Here is a 19513-nt window from a genome sequence, read left to right on the forward strand (position 1 = left end):
GAGTCAAAAGGGGAGGTGGAATGGCATTTTTGATAAGGGATAGCATTACAGCTGTGCTGAGGGAAGATATTCCCAGAAATACATCCAGGGAAGTTATTTGGGTGGAACTGAGAAATGGGTTTGGTTAAGAAAAAGAAGGAAGCATATGTCAGGTACAGACAGGATAGATCGAGTGAATACTCAGAAGAGTATAAAGGAAGTAAGAATGTACTTAAGAGGGAAATCAGGAGGGCAAAACGGGGACATGAGATAGCTTTGGCAAATAGAATTAAGGAGAATCCAAAGGAGTTTTACAAATATATTAAGGACAAAAGGGTAACTAGCGAGAGAATAGGGCCCCTCAAAGATCAGCAAGGCAGCCTTTGTGTGAAACCACAGAAAATGGGGGAGATACTAAATGAATATTTCGCATCAGTATTTACTGTGGGAAAGGATATGGAAGATATAGACTGTAGGGAAATAGCTGGTGACATCTTGCAAAATGTCCAGATTACAGAGGAGGAAGTGCTGGATGTCCTGAAATGGTTAAAGGTGGACAAATCCCCAAAACCTGATCAGGTGTACCCAAGAACTCTGTGGGAAGCTACAGAAGTGATTGTTGGGCCTCTTGCTGAGACATTTGTATCATCGATAGTGACAGGTGAGGTGCTGGAAGACCTGGGGGTTGGCAAACGTGGTGCCACTGTTTAAGAAGGGTGGTATGGACAAGCCAGGGAACTATAGACCAGTGAGCCTGACCTCTGTGGTGGGCAAGTTGTTGGAAGGAATTCTGAGGGACAGGATGTACATGTATTTGGAAAGGCAAGGACTGATTCGGGATAGTCAATATGGCTTTGTGCGTGAGAAATCATGTCTCACAAACTTGATTGAGGTTTTTGATAAAGTAACAAAGAAGATTGATGAGGGCAGAGTAGTAGATTGATTTGTATGGACTTCAGTAAGGCGTTCGACAAGGTTCTTCTTGGGAGACTGATTAGCAAGGTTAAATCTCATGGAATACAGGGAGAACTAGCTATTTGGATACAGAACTGGCTCAAAGGTAGAAGACAGAGGGTAGTGGTGGAGGGTTGTTTTTCAGACTGGAGGCCTGTGAACAGTGGAGTGCCACAAGGATCGGTGCTGGGCCCTCTACGTTTTGTCATTTACATCAATGATTTGGATGCGAGCATAAGAGGTACAGTTAGTAAGTTTGCAGATGTCACCAAAATTGGAGGTGTAGTGAACAGCGAAGAGGGTTACCTCAAATTACAACAGATCTTGACCAGATGGGGCAATCGGCTGAGACGTGGCAGATGGAGTTTAATTCAGATAAATGCGAGGTGCTACATTTTGGGAAAGCAAATCTTAGTAGGACTTATACACTTAATGGTAAGATCCTAGGGAGTGTTGCTGAACAAAGAGACCTTGGAGTGCAGGTTCGTAGCTCCTTGAAAGTGGAATCGCAGTTAGATAGGATAGTGAAGAAGGTATGCTTTCCTTTATTGGTCAGAGTATAAATATGATTGAGTTTGTGATTTTCTAGATGTTAGTCCTCAACATGTACCACAGATATTGGGTTGTCTTTCAGTTAGATATTTTGACAATGATTTAGGACACTATTTGCAAGGCTGCAATATCATAGACGTACACATACAGTCTGTGTGCTGCATATGCTGAGTGTATGTTACGTACGCTTCCAACACTGACTCCATAATGCAGAAGGAGAGAGAGAAACTGTAGGCAAGATGGGTACTTTTATACTGGAACATCACATGTCATTTAACTATTTTAAGGATATATGTCTATCAAGTTTGGAATAATTGCCACAATGCAGCCTTTGTCTTTGGTTTCATGTTCCTTTATGGTTTTGCCTTCCTACTGTTGCAAATATACCCAGTTCCACAACTCTCCTGAGATATCTAAGCTGCACCAATTCTGGTCCCCTCAGCATCTCCAATTTTAATCTTTGGTGCTTGGGTCTTTAAGCTAAGCTCTGGAATTTGTTCCATATTTGCTCTTTCTCACTGTTATTCTTTTTACTGCCTCATATCTAACTGTTAACTAGGCTTTTGGTCATTTGTCTCTGTATTTCTTAGGACTCGATGTAAAATTTTGTTTGGTAAACACACCTTTTGAAGTGTCTTAGGATTTTAAAATTTTATTTAACATGCCATATGAACCCAGGTTGTTGTGAGTAACAGTTATCAGTGCTGTGATGTATTGCTTCAATTGTAATGTTGCAGTAGATATTACTTGAGATAAATAAGTGGGCATTTCAAAAGGTTTTGCTTTTGTTCTTAGCCTGATAAACTGGCAGAGATGTGGCAGTCCCTCACAAGGGGAAATGAAAACAGTTGTTGCCTGATTGCACTGTCACTGCCTTTCAACACTATTTCCTCTTTGATTATTTGAGGAAAAAAGTACCGTATAAAGATATTTTATCTTAATTCTTCACAAGATATTTATCTAAAATGACACCATTTGAGGCTAGTTTTCAGTGTGATTATGTGTCCTGTATGTGTATTGATTAGATGTTGGAAGTTACGTGGACATGGTACTGGTTTATTCATGACAACTTATGGATAGAAGACTGTTTCACAATTGCTACACTCCTAAGTGTTATGTTCCTTCTCTAATCTTTGTTGCCTGATGCTTGATCCTGCAGGCTTGGACATTGAGCATGTGTTTCAAAAATAAAAATGATCTGTGTAAGAGAGGGTTAATGTCAAGCTGCATTTTCCTCATGTGGGGAGTGAAGCCTCAGTGTGGTGAATGAACTGACTTTCCTTCCTGAGTTTTCACATTTGTCGTACACCAGCTACACCAGAGCACCTTGAAACCAACGTACATCATTGCAGTAACTAACAGCTAAACCCTGTCAGAAGCATTGTCTTGAAGCCAGTGCGATGTGACTGGCTGAATTACATTGCATCATGTCATCAATGATAATCCGATTTCTGTTACTCAGCAGCATACTGCTCTTTGGCAAATGCATAGTTGGAAAAATAACTTTACATAGAATTGAAACCGATCTCTTCTTTTAAAAAATTGTTTTGTTTGCACTGATATTTATGTCTCAAGCTGTGGTGGATAATTGGAAGAATCCCAGAGAAAATCCACCTCCAAATGCCTTAGCACTTGTTGAGTAGGTACAGAGCACATTTTGTAGAACATTTGCGAAAGCAAATTTACAGAGGACTTACCTGCATGGTTAACTGCACCGGGAAGAGACTGAGATATGCAACCAAATTAGATAGCTCTGACAGGGGTAGAATGGGAATATTTTTTCACTCTTCTATGTAATTCTAAAATGACTTTTAAAAAATGTATTTATTAATCAGAAAGTCCACATGATTTATCTGATGGTTATGCCATCATGGAGATTGGAATTTCAGCAACTTTTTCACTTCTTGCTCAGGAACAGTTTATTTAATTGTACGACTCAGCATCTGAAATTGTTCCTATCCTGCTCTGTGCAGCAGTACACTATCTTAGCAACATTCAAGGATACAAGATTCATCATAGTCTTATGGATTTCCATTGTGCTCTATTTACCAGATAAATATTACTTTGTACAAAAATACCAAAAGAACTGCAGATGCTGGAAATCAGAAACTGATGTAAAAACTCAGCAGATTTAGCAGCATCTGTGGAGAGAAATCACCTTACCATTTCAGGTCCAGTGACTCATCTTTAGAATCCAAGAGTACATCGTATAGTGTCCCCACTTTAAATGCCTTGATCACAGTGTCAAAACCAGTGGGAATCACTGTGTCAGCTTCAGAGCTGGAACTGCAAAGTGTAATTATAGTGTCCTTACTATTCATTTACCAGTAGAAAAATAAGTATAAAACTCAGAATTTGCAAACCTGTATGGACTCGTATCACATCACATGGTACCTTTTCTCGATTCGAGAAGGAGGGAGTTTTGACAGTGCTATTGAAGAGAGGAGGAGATTCAGCTCAGAGTTGAGACTATCTATTGAGTGACCGGATTCAGTGACCATCTGTACTTTTTACACCATCATGCTCTGTGAGTGCTCCTCCTTATCAGTAGGCTTAAAAATAAAGAGACAGTATTTATAAATACTAAGGCCCAGCTGAATACAAAAGGATTTCAAGAAGTGTCTTCTATTGTAAAAGTAAAATTCTGTTCTGGCAATCATTTTTATTAAAATTTAGTTTTTAGTTTAAAGGGATATGGGCTGTTTGGAGGATGGTTCATCACTAAATCTTGGTTGATGTAAACTATTATTATGTTCCTGCTACAGCTGTGAATTTTATCTAACTATATGTCTGTCTGTCAGTTTTCTATTTGTGGTGTGCCCACTACCTGCCAGATGCTGCATTTCAGGTATTGCACTTTATAAAGAATCAGACATTGACATTTTCCTATTGGACTTTCTGCCTTTGGGAAATTTCAATCCCCTGAGAAATAATTGACCTGCCACTGGATCTCAAAGTTCAGATGTCTCTTCACTTGAGCAGCAGAATAATATTTTTCATAATGCTTCTATCTCTGAAATAGCATTCCTAAGAAAGTTGGAAGCTATATGGTCATTCTTGCTATGTTGCAGACCAAGAGTGAAAATAGCAGGAGAAAGGAGGAGATCTTTCAAGAAGTAGGGCTTAACTCCTTTTGTTTTAGGGATTTTAGGAAGAAAGCAACACTGGGAAAAAAATGTTAAACTCCACAAGTTTGAGTTCCTGGGAAATGTATTCATGTTGTTGTCAAATGGATCATGCTATCAGTTTTCAATGAACTATACAGCAAATTTATTTAGCGTCTGTACAGTTACACTCTGTTTCATTGTGCTTTTTGTTTTGCAGTGCGAATTGATCAGAGTCCTATGTCCCCAACGGAGACTAAAACTGATAGCGAGGAAGACGATGACTCCCCTAATATATCTTTCGATAGTATTCATGAAAGCAGCTCTGCCATTCTCAATTTATCGGGGTCGATGAGAGAGTAAGTAATGTTACTATCCGTTGCTGCCTATTAATTTGCTGTTGTAATTATTACATAATCCTAACTGCCGGGATTGCGTATCACACCAGTGACTTTGGCCTTTGTGGTTAATACTGGCCGCGGACTCACCTCTAGTTATCTGATGTGTGACGTGTTGAATTTGTATTTCCACATTATCGAGCCTATGCCTTGAATTAATATTTTGCATACGTTGGGCACAATGCTGTGTTTGTACCTGAAATTTCTAAGAGGGGGACAGGTTCATCAGGTCAAATCCAGTGCCTCATTGTGAGATCACAACGACGCAATAAATATAAAATACATTTGTAAATGCAACTTGCTTATTTTTATAAGGTGCAACATTTTGAGAACATGTGTAAGCATGTGCTGATTTTGAGGTCCTTGGTGGCAGATTGTCTACATTATGCTGTGTGCACTTCAGGTTGAAAGCCATGATAGTGGTTTGAGTGACTGAGCAGAGCTCCTTGCTTTCCTTTCCCCAGGGAGGACTCGGTGTGGCCTCTTGACCCGAGCCAGCTGCTGGACGATCCATTTGGGTGAGTGTTTTAGGCAAGCAGCAAAGGAGAGAACCGAGAGAGCAGCTATTTTGTTGTAGCTTTCTGCTTGCATTTATATCGGTCATGGAAGGGGTAACCCATGTGTTTGCAGTCGACAATGTTTCTCAAATTTTCTGGTACCCCTGTGACTTCCCTGATGCTGGGATTGTGGTTCACAGTTGATGTCATGTACAAAGCAGAGGCCAGGAACTTGCTCGTTGTAAGAGGTAGGGAGGACTGTCTAAGGCCAGGTCCACTATTTCCTATCTCAAACGTGAAGTAATCCATGAAGCTAATGGCAATGCTAAGGAACTGTGGACATGAGAAACATTAGAAAATAGGTGTAAGAGTAGCTATGTGGCCCTTCGAGTCTGCACCATCATTCACTGTTGAATTCAGAAAAGGGGAGAAAATAATAAAAATGGAAAAAGTCCTGATGGAGATCAGAAAGATTGGAAATATAATCCTGCATCAGGCAATGAGTTAGCTGACTTAAAGCAGGGCATCTGATGGGAAATTACTTTTGGCTGCAGGATCCCTAGATATGGGGGAAGGGGAAAAAAGCAGACTCTTATTATAAAGGAACTCCTGCTGTAAGTCTCTGTACAGATGTCAGTGAGAAATGCTGATCTCTGATGACTCTGTAGTCGGTTAAATAAGCTGTGGAGGCTTCATGAATATTTCAGAGGAGCTTGGAGAGTAGCTGCCTCTGAAGGTGCTGTACCTGTACAAAGAGACAGCACATCCAGATGAGGAGGGAAGAAAATAGGGGTAAAAAACATTGAAAAGACAATGTAGAATCATTTAAAACTGTTCTGTTATAGACATATGATCTAACAGACTCCATTAACTTCACACTACAAAATTGCTTACTTGTCTGAATTGTTATTTACATATATAAATTATAACTTTAGATTGATGTTGCCTAGATGCTGAGCTACACCTTTAATGACCTGCGGATTGGTGCTAGCAGTAGCTACATTGCTGAGAGATTGTCAGTACAGCTTTACTGATGGTATTACTGATATTGTGGGACTTGTATAAAATATCCCTCCCAGTTCTTAGCCAAGGAACAGCACAACAATTGTTGCTCCACTGCTTAGATCAACCATGTACACACAGTAGAGGGATCAAATCACAAACCAATGAACTAATGCTTTTACCCCGTGAGGTGTACAGTTTGCCACCTCCATTGGTCTTCTCTTGACTATTTAATCTTCAAATTAACATGTAGAAGACTTCAATTGCATGAACTCTTGGTCAACTCATTTTGAGTTCCTGGGACAATAAGAAAATAAGTAAAGTTGAGGTTTTATGAATGTGTGTGCTAAACTGGCATCTGCTCCATTCCAACCAGACACCCATGTGGCTACTAATGCCAAGGCTATAGGAATGGTTGAACATTACACTGCAGAATAGAGGCTGGAATCCTCCTATTAATTAGTAGAATTAAGATGTACCTGCAAGATTCTAGTGCTTGAGGTTATTGCAGGTAATGCAAAATGCACAGGACAATGGAACATACCTGAAAATAAAAGAACATAATAAAAAACACTAGGGCAGCAGACTCATGGGAATGCCATCACTTATCAGTTCCAAGCCCATCACAAACAATCCATTCTCCTGAATGTTCCTAACATGTTATGTGGCTGCGCCAAGTCCCCACAGATTGCATTATGAAAAAAGAACTAGGGATGTTGAAAATCCGAACCAAAAATTCAAATTGCTGGTGAAACTCAGCAGGTTTGGAGACATTGGGGGGGAGAAAGCAAAGTTAACATTTCGAGTCCATTGACTCTCCATCAGAATCGAAGGATTGCCCCAAGGATTGCAGTTGTTCAGGAAGGTAACACATCACCACCTTATGAAGGGTATTTAGGAATGGGTAATAGACACTGTTTTCTGTCAGTGCTGTCCACAATTTACTAAATAATTAAAAGAAAGATTTGGAAGCTCCAGCCAAAGTACTAGTACAGGCTTTCTTAGTGGCCATGGACTGATGCAGAATCACAATGTCTGAATCTGAGCGCATTATTTAAAAAGTACTAAATATAGAATACTGCATCTCAAATGGCTGTTGTCCTGGCAACACATGAACGTAGCATTACTACAGTGTGATTATTAAGCCTGTGTTTGAACGAAATCCATTTTATTAATGAAATAAGTATGAGGCCCTCTTCAAGCAAAATTGTAGGCCTTCATTAATGTTGCAGTTTAATTGTTTGACCCCTTTAGTTTGTAAGAAACATATTTTTCTATTTCCTATCAAATGTCATTTTTCCTCTCCCTTCCCTCCACCATCACTAATCAGCTTCCCTTATGTTGCTGCCTTTGAAGGTGCTGATTCACACTAGGATCGAGTTCAATGAATGACAGTAGCCGTCTAACTTCAACACATAAAAGTTCTTCATTCTTGTGATAGGCTGGTCAGACCTGGAAGGAGTGTAGAAACACAGGAGGTGATCCTGATTATCCATGTGACTTTTCAGTGAGAGAAGATCACAAGACATCAGTGGAGTTACATTTAATTAACCAGTTCAGACATGTTGTGACACATGTCTGAGGCAGGGACTTGACCCCTCTAACCCGGAAGTAGTGACATTATCACTGCTCCATAAGGACCTGAGATATCAGTATAGAAACGTCTGATTGGAGACTGCACATTGGCTTCTAATGTAAATTAGGCAACACACTGCTCATCATTATGTTGTCGTCATCTTGAGAAGAAAGACAACCCTGCAGTTGACTCCCACCTAACCTTTTATGCCCTAAAGGTTTTTAGATGAGCAGGGTCTTTGGATCTGGGTGTAGGTTTGCTTGCTGAGCAGGAAGGTCCATTTTTAGATGTTTTGTCACCATACTAGGTAACATATTCAGTGAGCCTCCGAATGAAGCACTAGTGGTGTGGCCCGCTTTCTGTTTAAATGTTTGATGTTGAGTGGGTCAAAACGACATGACTCACTCTCACTAGTATCCTTACATACAGATGAGGAAGGACGCCATTTCGACTGGGACAACACACCCATTCATAGGACAAGCCAAACAGAGACACTCATGAGAATTCCTAGAAGCATGGCATTCCAACCGGAACTCTCTCAACAAACACATTGACTTGGATCCCATTTACCACACCTGAGAAAAATAACAGGAAATGACATCACCATAAGAAGTCATGTCACCACAGGAAATGACATCACACACCCTAGGAAACTCCGAATATATAAATAGAAAGTGGGCTACACCACCATTGCTTCATTCGGAGGCTCACTGAATATGTTATCTAGTATGGTGATAAAATGTCTGAAAACGAACCTCCCAGCTCAGCGAGTAAACCTACATCCAGAACCTCAACCTGAGCTACAAATCTTCTCAAACCTCATTAGGGTGTTTGGATGTGTCCAATAATAGTAATTGCACGTTTCTGTATTCTTCCAACCAAATGGTACAGTGCAGTTGCCCAGAACTAACCTGAGAAGAAAGGCTACAATACAAAATATATCAGAAAATGAAAATCTCCTGGAATGAAACTGAACTGAAATAATCTCGCACAAAAAAAACAGGATGAGGGAAAATGAAAGGAATTACTGCCAAGAACAATGAGAATATAGGAAACATTCAGTTTGGAAGATAGGGTGAAGAGCATGTCATTTAACTCCTTGTACATGTTCTATCCTTCAGTTAAAGATTGACAGTACCTCAACTCTATTTACCAGCCTTCTCTCAGTATTCCTTTGACATCCTTGCCTCAGAGACATTCATCATTATTTTGAAAGTTTTGAGTAACCTAGCTTCAGTAAGATTTTTGTGAGAAGGAGCGTTTCAACTTTCCAATGATCTTTGTGTGAAGAAGGCCTTCCTGACATCATCCATCTCGCTCTGAGGTAGTTGCTCACCAGCCGCATCTAGAACGATACCAAAGATGAAAACAGATAAGGCAGTGATGCATGCTACCTTTATTCTGTGGTCCTGAGGAGTTAAAAATGTGATGTTGAAGTTTGTATGTGTGTTACATATTTCACAAACAACCTGGCAGAGAAGTGGACACCTCAGCATTCCAGTGACATCACCCACCCACTAGGGTAATGATCATGTGCTGTTTACTCACTAGGATATGTTGTTTAGTTTCTGTAGTCAGTCCGCACTCAAGCGATGCTTTTTGTGTCCCAGTGCACAGTGCTTCTTTGCCACGCCTTGTCCCTGTGCAGCAGGCTTCAATTATGTCTGTGCACCACACCCTCTTGTCACACCAGGTCTCTCAGCACTAAGCTTGCTCAGTAAGCCACATCACACTACAGCCCCAGTCTCTGTATCCCGTCCCACCCTCCAACACGCGCACACTTTTTTTCTCTTTTTCTCCCTCTTTCTTTCTCTCTCTCTCTCTCTCTTTCTTTCTCAACCATTGAGTGAGAAACATACATCTGTTAAATATCATGTAGACTAGGTTCCATAGTTTGATCAAGGAATAAAAAAATCAATAAAAGCACAATTGAAAGGGCTCATCAGAGTTTTATCATTAGCTTAGGGCAATCTCTTGAACTACGCCTCAATTTCCAGACACCAATTTACATTTATCTATTTCTATTTTAGCATTAATTAATAATTCTTCATGTCGGTTAGTAAGCCAACTTCTGTTTTAATGATTTCACTACCTGCAGAATGCAGGTGGAACTATGTTTGATATTGTAGCAGTGAGCAGATGTGATAATTTTTTGCAGTTTTCCTTATGTTGTTTGTAACATTATGGAAAAATTCAAATAAACAGGGTTTGATCTCAAAAACTGGAACAGGTTTTGGGTTATCAAACTGTGCACACCCAGTAGGGAAGGGGAAGGGCTAATGTTAGCTTACCCCTCCCTACTGAAATGGCTTTCCTGGGTAAACATGTTACGCAAATGTCTGTCTGTGTGCAGCTTAGGCTGTATGCAGTGCAACAGCAGGAAGCAGACTGCTGGCCAAGTTACTTCATAAGGAGGTTAAGTCTGTTTGGCGATTTGTACAAGAGCTAATTTAATTGCATCTTACCAAGTGGGGAAAAAATTGCCAATGGTGCCCTCTGCTGGTAGTTTTTCTTTAATACTCAACAAATAATAATTTATCAATGTTATAAAATCCTTTGATACTTGTCTCAAGGACTTTTCTTTTAAGGTATGATATTTCAGTCATATGATTAGCTTGGTACGCATACACTTGAAACAGGTGTGTGTGTGTGTGTGTGTGTGTGTGTGTATATAAATGTGAGAGAGAGGGACTCTTTAATTTTCATTCTCTGTCTTTCGTACCAGTCCGTTTATCCATTTTGCATCAGTCAATTCAAGTGTCTGAGAATCTAAGAAGAACTCCTGTAAAAGGAGAAAAGAGAAAATGAGAATAAGCACATATTCTTATTGTTCTGGAGTAGCTGCAGTCTCTCATGAGGCTACATGTTCTGTTCATTGATTATAAATGACCATAGTTTTACCTGATCGTTCAGTTTGAGAAACTTGCCTTGGACTGGAATTTTGAACTGAAACCAATGATTTTGGCTTGAGGTTTTGTATTGCCGCAACAATGGGAGAAAAATCGATCATTTTGTTTTGGTCCTGACGAACCTTGTTGGATCTGTATTTAGTCCTATCATCATAGAAGTCATCGTGTATTCTTAAGCTGTTGCATGTGGGGTCAGAATTATTTGCCAAAGGCACCTGTCATATGAAGATTTTATATCAGGCTGATAAGTAATTTCTTTATGATGACATTATAAGTGTGGCTCCTCTCTCAATGCCAGCTGAAACAAATCTCTTGCAAAGTTGGACTGTGGTAGGCTGTAGCATTAGTGTAACATCCTGCTATTTCACTAGATTGGCCTCAAAAGATGGGATAGAATAACATAATATTAATTAGTGTCCCTTCAGAGTCCGAATGTTCTGTACAAGCAGACCAACTTTGGAGTCTCCAGTGGTTTTGCAAATGTTTGGGAATGAAAAATCTCTCTTTGGGGAAGGAAAGGGCCATCGTTGAAGAGTTCTGGTAAAGAGCTTTTTAAAAATATTCTTTCATGGGATGTGGGTGTTGCTAGTTTGGTCAGCAGTTATTACTCATTCCTAATTGCCTACTAGACAGTTGAGATCCAACCACATCACTGGTCTGGAGTCACATGTAGGCCAGACCCGGTCAGGAAGGAAATTTTCTCCCCTGAGTGACATTAGTGAATCAGATGGGTTTTTCCAATAATCAATTCACGGTCATCTTTTTAATTCAAAATATTTATTGAGTTCAAATTCCAGCATTTGCCATGGCACAATTTGAGCCAGGGTCCCCAGAACATTATGTGGAACAATGATCTGGTGATAACACTGTTGGGCCATCACCTCGCCTCTTGCTTGGAGTACTTTCATTTAATTAGGTTGGAGCAAAATCTTGAACCTGAAGAGGAAAAAAAATGATTTAACACCAAGCTTTTTCTTAAGAAGTACCTCTGGTGGCTCCATTCATTTGACCTCACCCAGGGCAAGGTACTCTGTCCTTATGTGTGACGGTAGGTCAGTCAGCTTTTTCCTCCTCTTTGCTTCTCCTGTTCTCTTCCCTTGGATGTTTTATTTGGAGATGTTCACACAGTACAAGTTATTTAGAGTCATAGAGATGTACAGCACGGAAACAGACCCTTCGGTCCAACCTGTCCATGCCGACCAGATATCCCAACCCGACCGAGTCCCACCTACCAGCACCTGGCCCATATCCCTCCAAACCCTTCCTATTCATATACCCATCCAAATGCCTCTTAAATGTTGCAATTGTACCAGCCTCCACCACATCCTCTGGCAGCTCATTCCATACACGTACCACCCTCTGCGTGAAAAAGTTGCCCCTTAGGTCTCTTTTATATCTTTCCCCTCTCGCCCTAAACCTATGCCGTCTAGTTCTGGACTCCCCGACCCCAAGGAAAACACTTTGTCTATTTATCCTATCCATGCCCCTCATAATTTTATAAACCTCTATAAGGTCACCCCTCAGCCTCCGACACTTCAGGGAAAATAGCCCCAGCTTATTCAGCCTGTCCCTGTAACTCTGATCCTCCAACCCCGGCAACATCCTTGGAAATCTTTTCTGAACCCTTTCAAGTTTCACAACATCTTTCCGATAGGAAGGAGACCAGAATTGCATGCTATATTCCAACAGTGGCCTAACCAATGTCCTGTACAGCCGCAACATGACTTCCCAACTCCTGTACTCAATACTCTGACTAATAAAGGAAAGCATACCAAATGCTGCCTTCACTATCCTATCTACCTGCAATTCCACTTTCAAGGAGCTATGAACCTGCACTCTAAGGTCTCTTTGTTCAGCAACACTCCCCAGGACCTTACCATTAAATGTATAAGTCCTGCTAAGACTTGCTTTCCCAAAATGCAGCTCCTCGCATTTATCTGAATTAAACTCCATCTGCCACTTCTCAGCCCATTGGCCCATCTGGTCCAGATCCTGTTGTAACCTTCTGCGCTGTCCATTACGCCTCCAATTTTGGTGTCATCTGCAAACTTACTTTATGCTCGCATCCAAATCATCCATATAAAAGAAATAGAATGTATCGTTCCAGGTGGATTTACTTGTATACATGCCTGTATGGAGGAGTGATTGTGACTCCAAAATGGTAGGGAAACGCTTACAATTATTCCAATACTTCTAATGTGTCAGTCGAGAATACTTTAAGGTGGATCAACTTAAGAAGATTCTGAACTTCTGATCATGCTATTTATCTACAGAACTGAGAAGGCATCTGAGTACAATGCAAGTGCTATCTAAAAAGGATTATAGAAGTATTAACAAGATTGAAGTTGCTGTTTTAGCTTGAAAGCTCTAGTTCGTATATTTAACTTTTACACACGCATCCTGATCTGGATATAGGTTTGCTCGCTGAGCTGGAAGGTTCGTTTTCAGACATTTCATCGCCATACTGGTAACGTCTTCAGTGAGCCTCTGGATGAAGTGCTGGTGGCATGGCCCGCTTTCTATTTATGGCTTTTCGCCTTTAACAACAAAACCTACAGACAAACCAACGATACACCCATGGGATCTCCGATATCAAGTTTCTTAGCAGAGGCAGTAATGCAGGGACTCGAACAAACAGCTCTGCCAACCATGCAATCCAAACTTTGGGTCAGCTACGTGGATGACACCTTAGTCATCATAAACAAAACAGTTTAAAGAAAATCTTCAAGACCATCAATAATACCCTTACTGGCATAAAATTCACTAAAGAGGAGGAAAACAACAATAAACTGCCATTCCTAGATGTCACAGTAGAGTGAACAGCCAATGGGGAACTTCAAACCAGCATCTACAGGAAAACAGCTCATACTGACCAAATATTAAACTACAGAAGCAATCATCCAACACCCGCAAACAAAGCTACATTAGAATATTATTTCAATGAGGCACCACACATTGCAGCACAGAGGAATTATGCAGATCAGAGGAAAATCACCAATGCAGTGTATTCAAAAAGAACAGGTACCCAATGAGCACAATCTACCGATTTCTCAGCAACAAACCCAAGCATGCAGAAAAAAACACATCCAGAAATCTACCCACTCTCCCCTACATCAAAGACATCTCGCAAGTGACTGCCAGACTACTCCGATCCCTTGGCATCACGGTAGCCCACAAACCCACCAACACACTAAAACAGTAGCTAATGAACTTGAAAGGCCCTATGCAGACAAAAAGAGAAACTAATGTCATTTACAAAATACCTTGCAAGAACTGTGACAAACACTACATTGGACAAACAGGCAGAAAACTAGCCACCAGAAACATCAACTAGCCACAAAAGGACATGACCCACTCTCGCTAGTATCCTTACATACAGATGAGGAAGGACACCACTTCGACTGGATCAAGCCAAACACAGATACGCATGAGAATTCCTTGAAGCATGGCATTCCAACTAGAACGCTATCAACAAACACATTGACTTGGATCCCATTTACCACTCCCTGAGAAAAAGAACAGGGAATGACATCACCACAGGAAATGGCATCACCAACCCAAGGAAACCTAAACACACAAATGGAAAGCGGGCCATGCCACCTGCGTTTCTTCCGGAGGCTCAATGATGATGGTGATGAAATGTCTGAAATCGAACCTTGCAGCTCAGCGATCAAACCTGCATCCAGAACCTCAACCTGAGCTACAGATCTGCTCAAAACTTGCTAATATCCTGATCTATTTATGAAAGCTGCAATCAAAATATGGGACTTGGCAGTTCAGATATTTGATCTGTCACCGCTATCTCATTGTTTATCTTTTTTTCTGTTCCTGAAGCAACTAACTAATCCTGTGATCTGGATTTTGGAGGACGGTTACCTATGTTAGCTTGCACAAGGCCTTTGTTTTGAGAAAGAGTGAGCCAGTTGTGTGCACTTATAGATCAAAATATGCTCCACTCTACCCTGGTCTGATGTCCATCTACATGATTAATTGGTCACCGTAGTTCAACTCTGCATTCTCTCTGAAAGAGCTTTGCATTTAGCTTTAGGGGTTAAATAGCAGGAAGTTTGGTCAGAGGCTCAACTACCTGTCTTTACTAATTGCAGAAGGAAATCATTTTAATTCTAACCTAAGCTATCCAGTGAGAAACCAATTGGATCAGTTTGGCCGACTGTTTTGTATCCTGGTCTAATGACTGGTTAGTTGAAAAAGATAGAGTTAGGAGTTCACAAGCCTAGCAAAATGCCAAGAAAGGAAAATTAATAAAAAAGATAGAAATGAGAATTGGGGACGCGGTGGATTCAGGCTCCTGACCAATTGGCTGCACGTCTAATATAAACTTAGGTGAGGGAGGGAAGACCAAAATTTGGAAGATAGATAAGATGGGCTGTTTTGCTTCCTAGCATATCATATTTATAACTGATTACAGGAATTGGATTTGGTTAAAATCTGGTAATTGTAAACATATTGACCATTCATTCTCAATGTTTTCAGGCAACATCATTCTTGTGATAATGTGTTGATAAGTCCCTCCCCAAAGTCAAGTTTCTTCCTGCTGATGGCCCGCTTTATAGACTCTAGCTACGTGTTCATGGGCGAATTGAGAATTTTTGCACATGGTGCTCACCACTACCAGTATGTAGGGATTTGGCCACAGTGTTGGCAGAAAGTCTGACTACAGTGGTCTTACTGGTTGTGTGGCTGAGGTGGGCAGAGGAGAAGTGGCAAAGATTAAGGGAAGCCCTTTGTGGAGGGGGTTAGGTGGTGAGTTGCGGATATTGGAATAAGTGTTTGTTCCTGTCCCTTTGGACGAACTTTTTGGAAGAAGCTGCAGCCATGATGAATTGTCAAGCAAACTAGAACAAAATGCGGTACTTGATTTTTCTCTTCCTAAATTGGAACCAGAGGGGAGAAACATCCATTTTGGATGTTGGGAAGTGGGTTGGGAGTTAAACGGGAAAGTAAGATTGACGTTTATTGGATAAGAGAGGAGAGAGATGAGGAGCAAGGAGTTTGGGAACCTGGATGTTAATGATCTTCTGCAAATTAAATCTCACTTTGACTTCAGTCATAAAATTAGGTGCTTGTCTTTTGTGAAGGATGCACTCTACCTATTTAATGTTAACCTAAGCTTTGAATGCAAAGGCTGTAAAATCTCCAAGACTTTGAGAAATGCTCCTAGTTTTGAGAAGCAACGGTTTGAAGAAAAACTTCAAAGTTAAATCTAGTGCCTAAAACTGCAATGAAAATGATCTAAAATTTACTGAGATTAAATTTGATTTAAATCCCCCGTTTGTTAATTGGGTGTAGTTTTAGAAAGTAACTTTTTTTTTACCCCTTCATTTGTAGCTACAGCTAGAAATATCTTTCAAAAGCTTAAAGGAAAAATAATTAATTCTCCAGAGCAGCAGTTTTATCGTAGTTTTTAATGTAATGGAATCCTTTCCATCCGTGCTCCCAATGCTCAGTATAAATTCCAAGGTTCTGGTAATTACACCAATTAAAATATCAAACGACTGAATGCATTGTCTCATTCTCTTGTAGAAAATCAACCTTGTTCCTTCAAATCCCCTTTTCATTAATGAATTACATGCGGGCTAACTGACAAATCTGATGTCATACACATTGCAAACACAGTAGGTGCAATGCTTGTCCTTTGACCTCCTCCCTCCTCACTGTCAAAGGTCCCAACTCCACCTTGTCAGGAGAATAAGTAATCAATTGTGCTGCTTTCAATCTACTGCATTTGCTGCTCACATTGTGGTTTCATTTACATTGGTGAGACTAAACACAGACTGGGTGACTACGTTGTGGAGCACTTCCATTCTGTAAGAATGATCCTAACCTTCCAGCTGCTTGCTATTTTAATATACAATCATGCCCTCATGGTAATGTTTCTGTCAAAAGCCTGCTCCCAGAAACTGCAATGCAATTTGGAAGAACTGCAATTCATTTTCCACTTAGGCACTTCATAGCTTTCAGGACTCAACATTTGAGTTCGACAACTTCAGACCATGGTTGCTGTCCTCCATTTTGATTATACTCCTTTCCTTCCCTTCCCTCGTGTCTTCTTTGTATTGGTTTGCTATCAGTAGAGCTCAACTTTTTTTGCTATTGACACCTACCGGTAGCATGTGTCCTGCATCTAAATCTCCAGTAGTTAACATCCTCTGTCTTTTGCTGCAGGTATGTTTACATTCGGTTTCACCTAATCCTCTTTCCCCCTTTGCCAACAGCATAAAAACCTTTCTTCCAGCCCCCCTTCAGTTCCAAAGTAGTGTCATTTTTGGACTTGAAACATTTGGCTCAGTTACTGTCTCTAGAGATGATCCCAGATCCATGTTTTCTCCAGCAAATTCTATTTTTATTAATCTCCAGCATCTGAATTACTTTGCTTTTACACCCATGTCCTATTCACTGTTCTCATATATCATAACCTTTTTAAAGACCTGTTTGAGATTATACCTTTTCCTAGTTTTTTTTTGTCAGATTTTCTAGATTTTTCTAGGTTTACTTCTTGGTATTTGTATACTTACCGAACAATCATGCAATAAAGTGGGATACTTGCTGGGAAGCTAATTGAGTTGAAAAAAGTGTCTATTAACTCTAAATAGTCTTGAGGTGCAGGAGAAATTGAAAATCAAAAGCGAAAAAGAAAACTGCACTGATAAAACCATGTTCTTCAGAAGTTTTTAAACCACCTGGGTTGTTAACATTGATATTTATTTTTATATAATTTTTTGTAACCGTTTTGCTAACTCTGTAACTGCAAGGTGTCTTACTGTTATGTTGCTGTTGGTGGCAATATCAGTCTATGGATAGTTAGATCTGTTCCAGCATTGCCACTTTGAGGAATATGGGTGCAACTGCAACCATGTATAACCAAGCAGAGCCCAAACCAAAGCAAACTTTCTGCTTTTTCTTCAGAAACAGAAGTGATCCTTCAGGTAGCTGTCAATGAGTGAAGGAAATCCATCACCTTTCTGATTTCATTTAATGAACCAGCTCAAATGAGATTTTGAAGAGCTTTCCATATACATAACGAAGGCATTCTCTTGAAGATTCTGGGTAAATCCAAGATGGAGGGTGGGAAAAATTTCTATCTGTAATAGGCTGCTTCTTTCTTGAGGTATTTTAGATGTTGGAGGGGATTTCCTCAAATTCCAGGAGCAGCAATTACTGTTTTATATGCTGTTGCATTGTTTTGGAACTTTGGAGGGAAAAAAAGTCAAAACAGTGGTACTTTTAAAAGGGAGAGGGACAGACAAAGCAATGCATGGTCAGGTCAGTGCAGGGGTGGGGGGTGGGGTGGGGGGAGGAGGAGAAAGAGAGAGAGAGAGAAACCCACACTGCTAACTGACACAGTAGTGAGCCTGCACAGTTACTGCCTTTGCTGTTGAACTCTTGTATCGCTGGACATCAGAGTGCATCTAGGACAATTAACAGTGAAATTCACAACTAATCTTGGAGGCACCTGTTTGGGAGAGGTCACAGCATAGAAACAGATAAGTGGATAGTTATACTGTAAATCTATAATAGTAAATCGCATGGATTCGTTCCTGATTGTATGTTTTATTTGAGATATTTGTCGCGATTAAACTTCAAAATATATGCCATAAGTATTAAGTTAGCCTGGAGCAGTGTTTTGTAGAGGAATAAGACAGAGCTATTTTCTGGGTCTGTACGTTGGAACAAGCAAAAGTGGCCTTTAGTAGAGTGACATGCTATTCTTGTTGGATGTGGGAGTTTAGGGAGAGTTTACATGTTACTGAGGATTATGTCTGACGTTGGTTGTGAATCCTGTCAAATCAAATGGAATGGTTGGAAAGACAGTTAGAGGCAATGAGGAATTTACAAGGGCAAGGGAGTGTGATAGATGGCAGTTATAGGAAGGGAGAAGAGTCACAGTTACAGTCACATAGATGGGTTGACTCAGGAAAGGTGAGATTGATAGGCAGGTAGTGCAGGGGTCTTTGTGGCTATCCGCATTTCAAACAAGTATGCTGTTTTGAAAAATGTAGGGAGTGATGGATTCTCAGGGGAATGTAGCATGAACAGCCAAGTTTCTGGTATTGAGACTGGCTCTAATGCAATGAGGGGTACGCTGGGTTCCAAGAGATTGATTGATTGTGTCAGGGGATTCTCCAGTCCGAGGTACAGACAGATGTTTCTGTGGCCAGCAGCGAAAAATCAGAATGGTGTGTTGCTTCCCTGGTGCCAGGATCAAAGATATCTCATAGAGGGTGCAGAATACTCTCAAGGAGAGGGCCCAGCAGGAGGCCATTGTACACATTGGAATCAATGACATAGGAAGGGCAAAGGATGAGATTCTGAAGGGAGAATATGGAGAGTTAGGCCAGAATTTAAAAAGATCTTCGCGAGCAATAATATCTGGATTACTCCCGGTGCTATGAGCTAGTGAGGGTAGGAATAGGAGGATAGAGCAGATGAATGCATGGCTGAGGAGCTGGTGTATGAGAGAAAGGTTGACATTTTTGGATCTTTGAAATCTCTTCTGGTAGAAGTGACCTGTGCAAGAAGG

At 40.5% G+C, this 19513-nt stretch overlaps 1 protein-coding gene across 9 annotated transcripts in view; it reads left to right on the top strand.

Moving 5' to 3' along the window:
* The window catches only part of LOC132820506 (Krueppel-like factor 8), a 176358-nt gene that overhangs the window by 138262 nt on the left and 18583 nt on the right, over positions 1-19513 (top strand). For 8 of the 9 annotated variants that reach the window (XM_060832716.1, XM_060832720.1, XM_060832713.1 and 5 more), the window contains 2 exons: positions 4810-4948; positions 5452-5505. In XM_060832716.1, coding sequence (XP_060688699.1) covers positions 4810-4948; positions 5452-5505 — 193 coding nt within the window. The remainder of the gene's footprint in view (positions 1-4809; positions 4949-5451; positions 5506-19513) is intronic. The other variant, XM_060832714.1, reaches the window with a different exon arrangement.

Source organism: Hemiscyllium ocellatum, chromosome 11, assembly GCF_020745735.1.
Source record: "Hemiscyllium ocellatum isolate sHemOce1 chromosome 11, sHemOce1.pat.X.cur, whole genome shotgun sequence".
NCBI classification, from domain to species: domain Eukaryota; kingdom Metazoa; phylum Chordata; class Chondrichthyes; order Orectolobiformes; family Hemiscylliidae; genus Hemiscyllium; species Hemiscyllium ocellatum.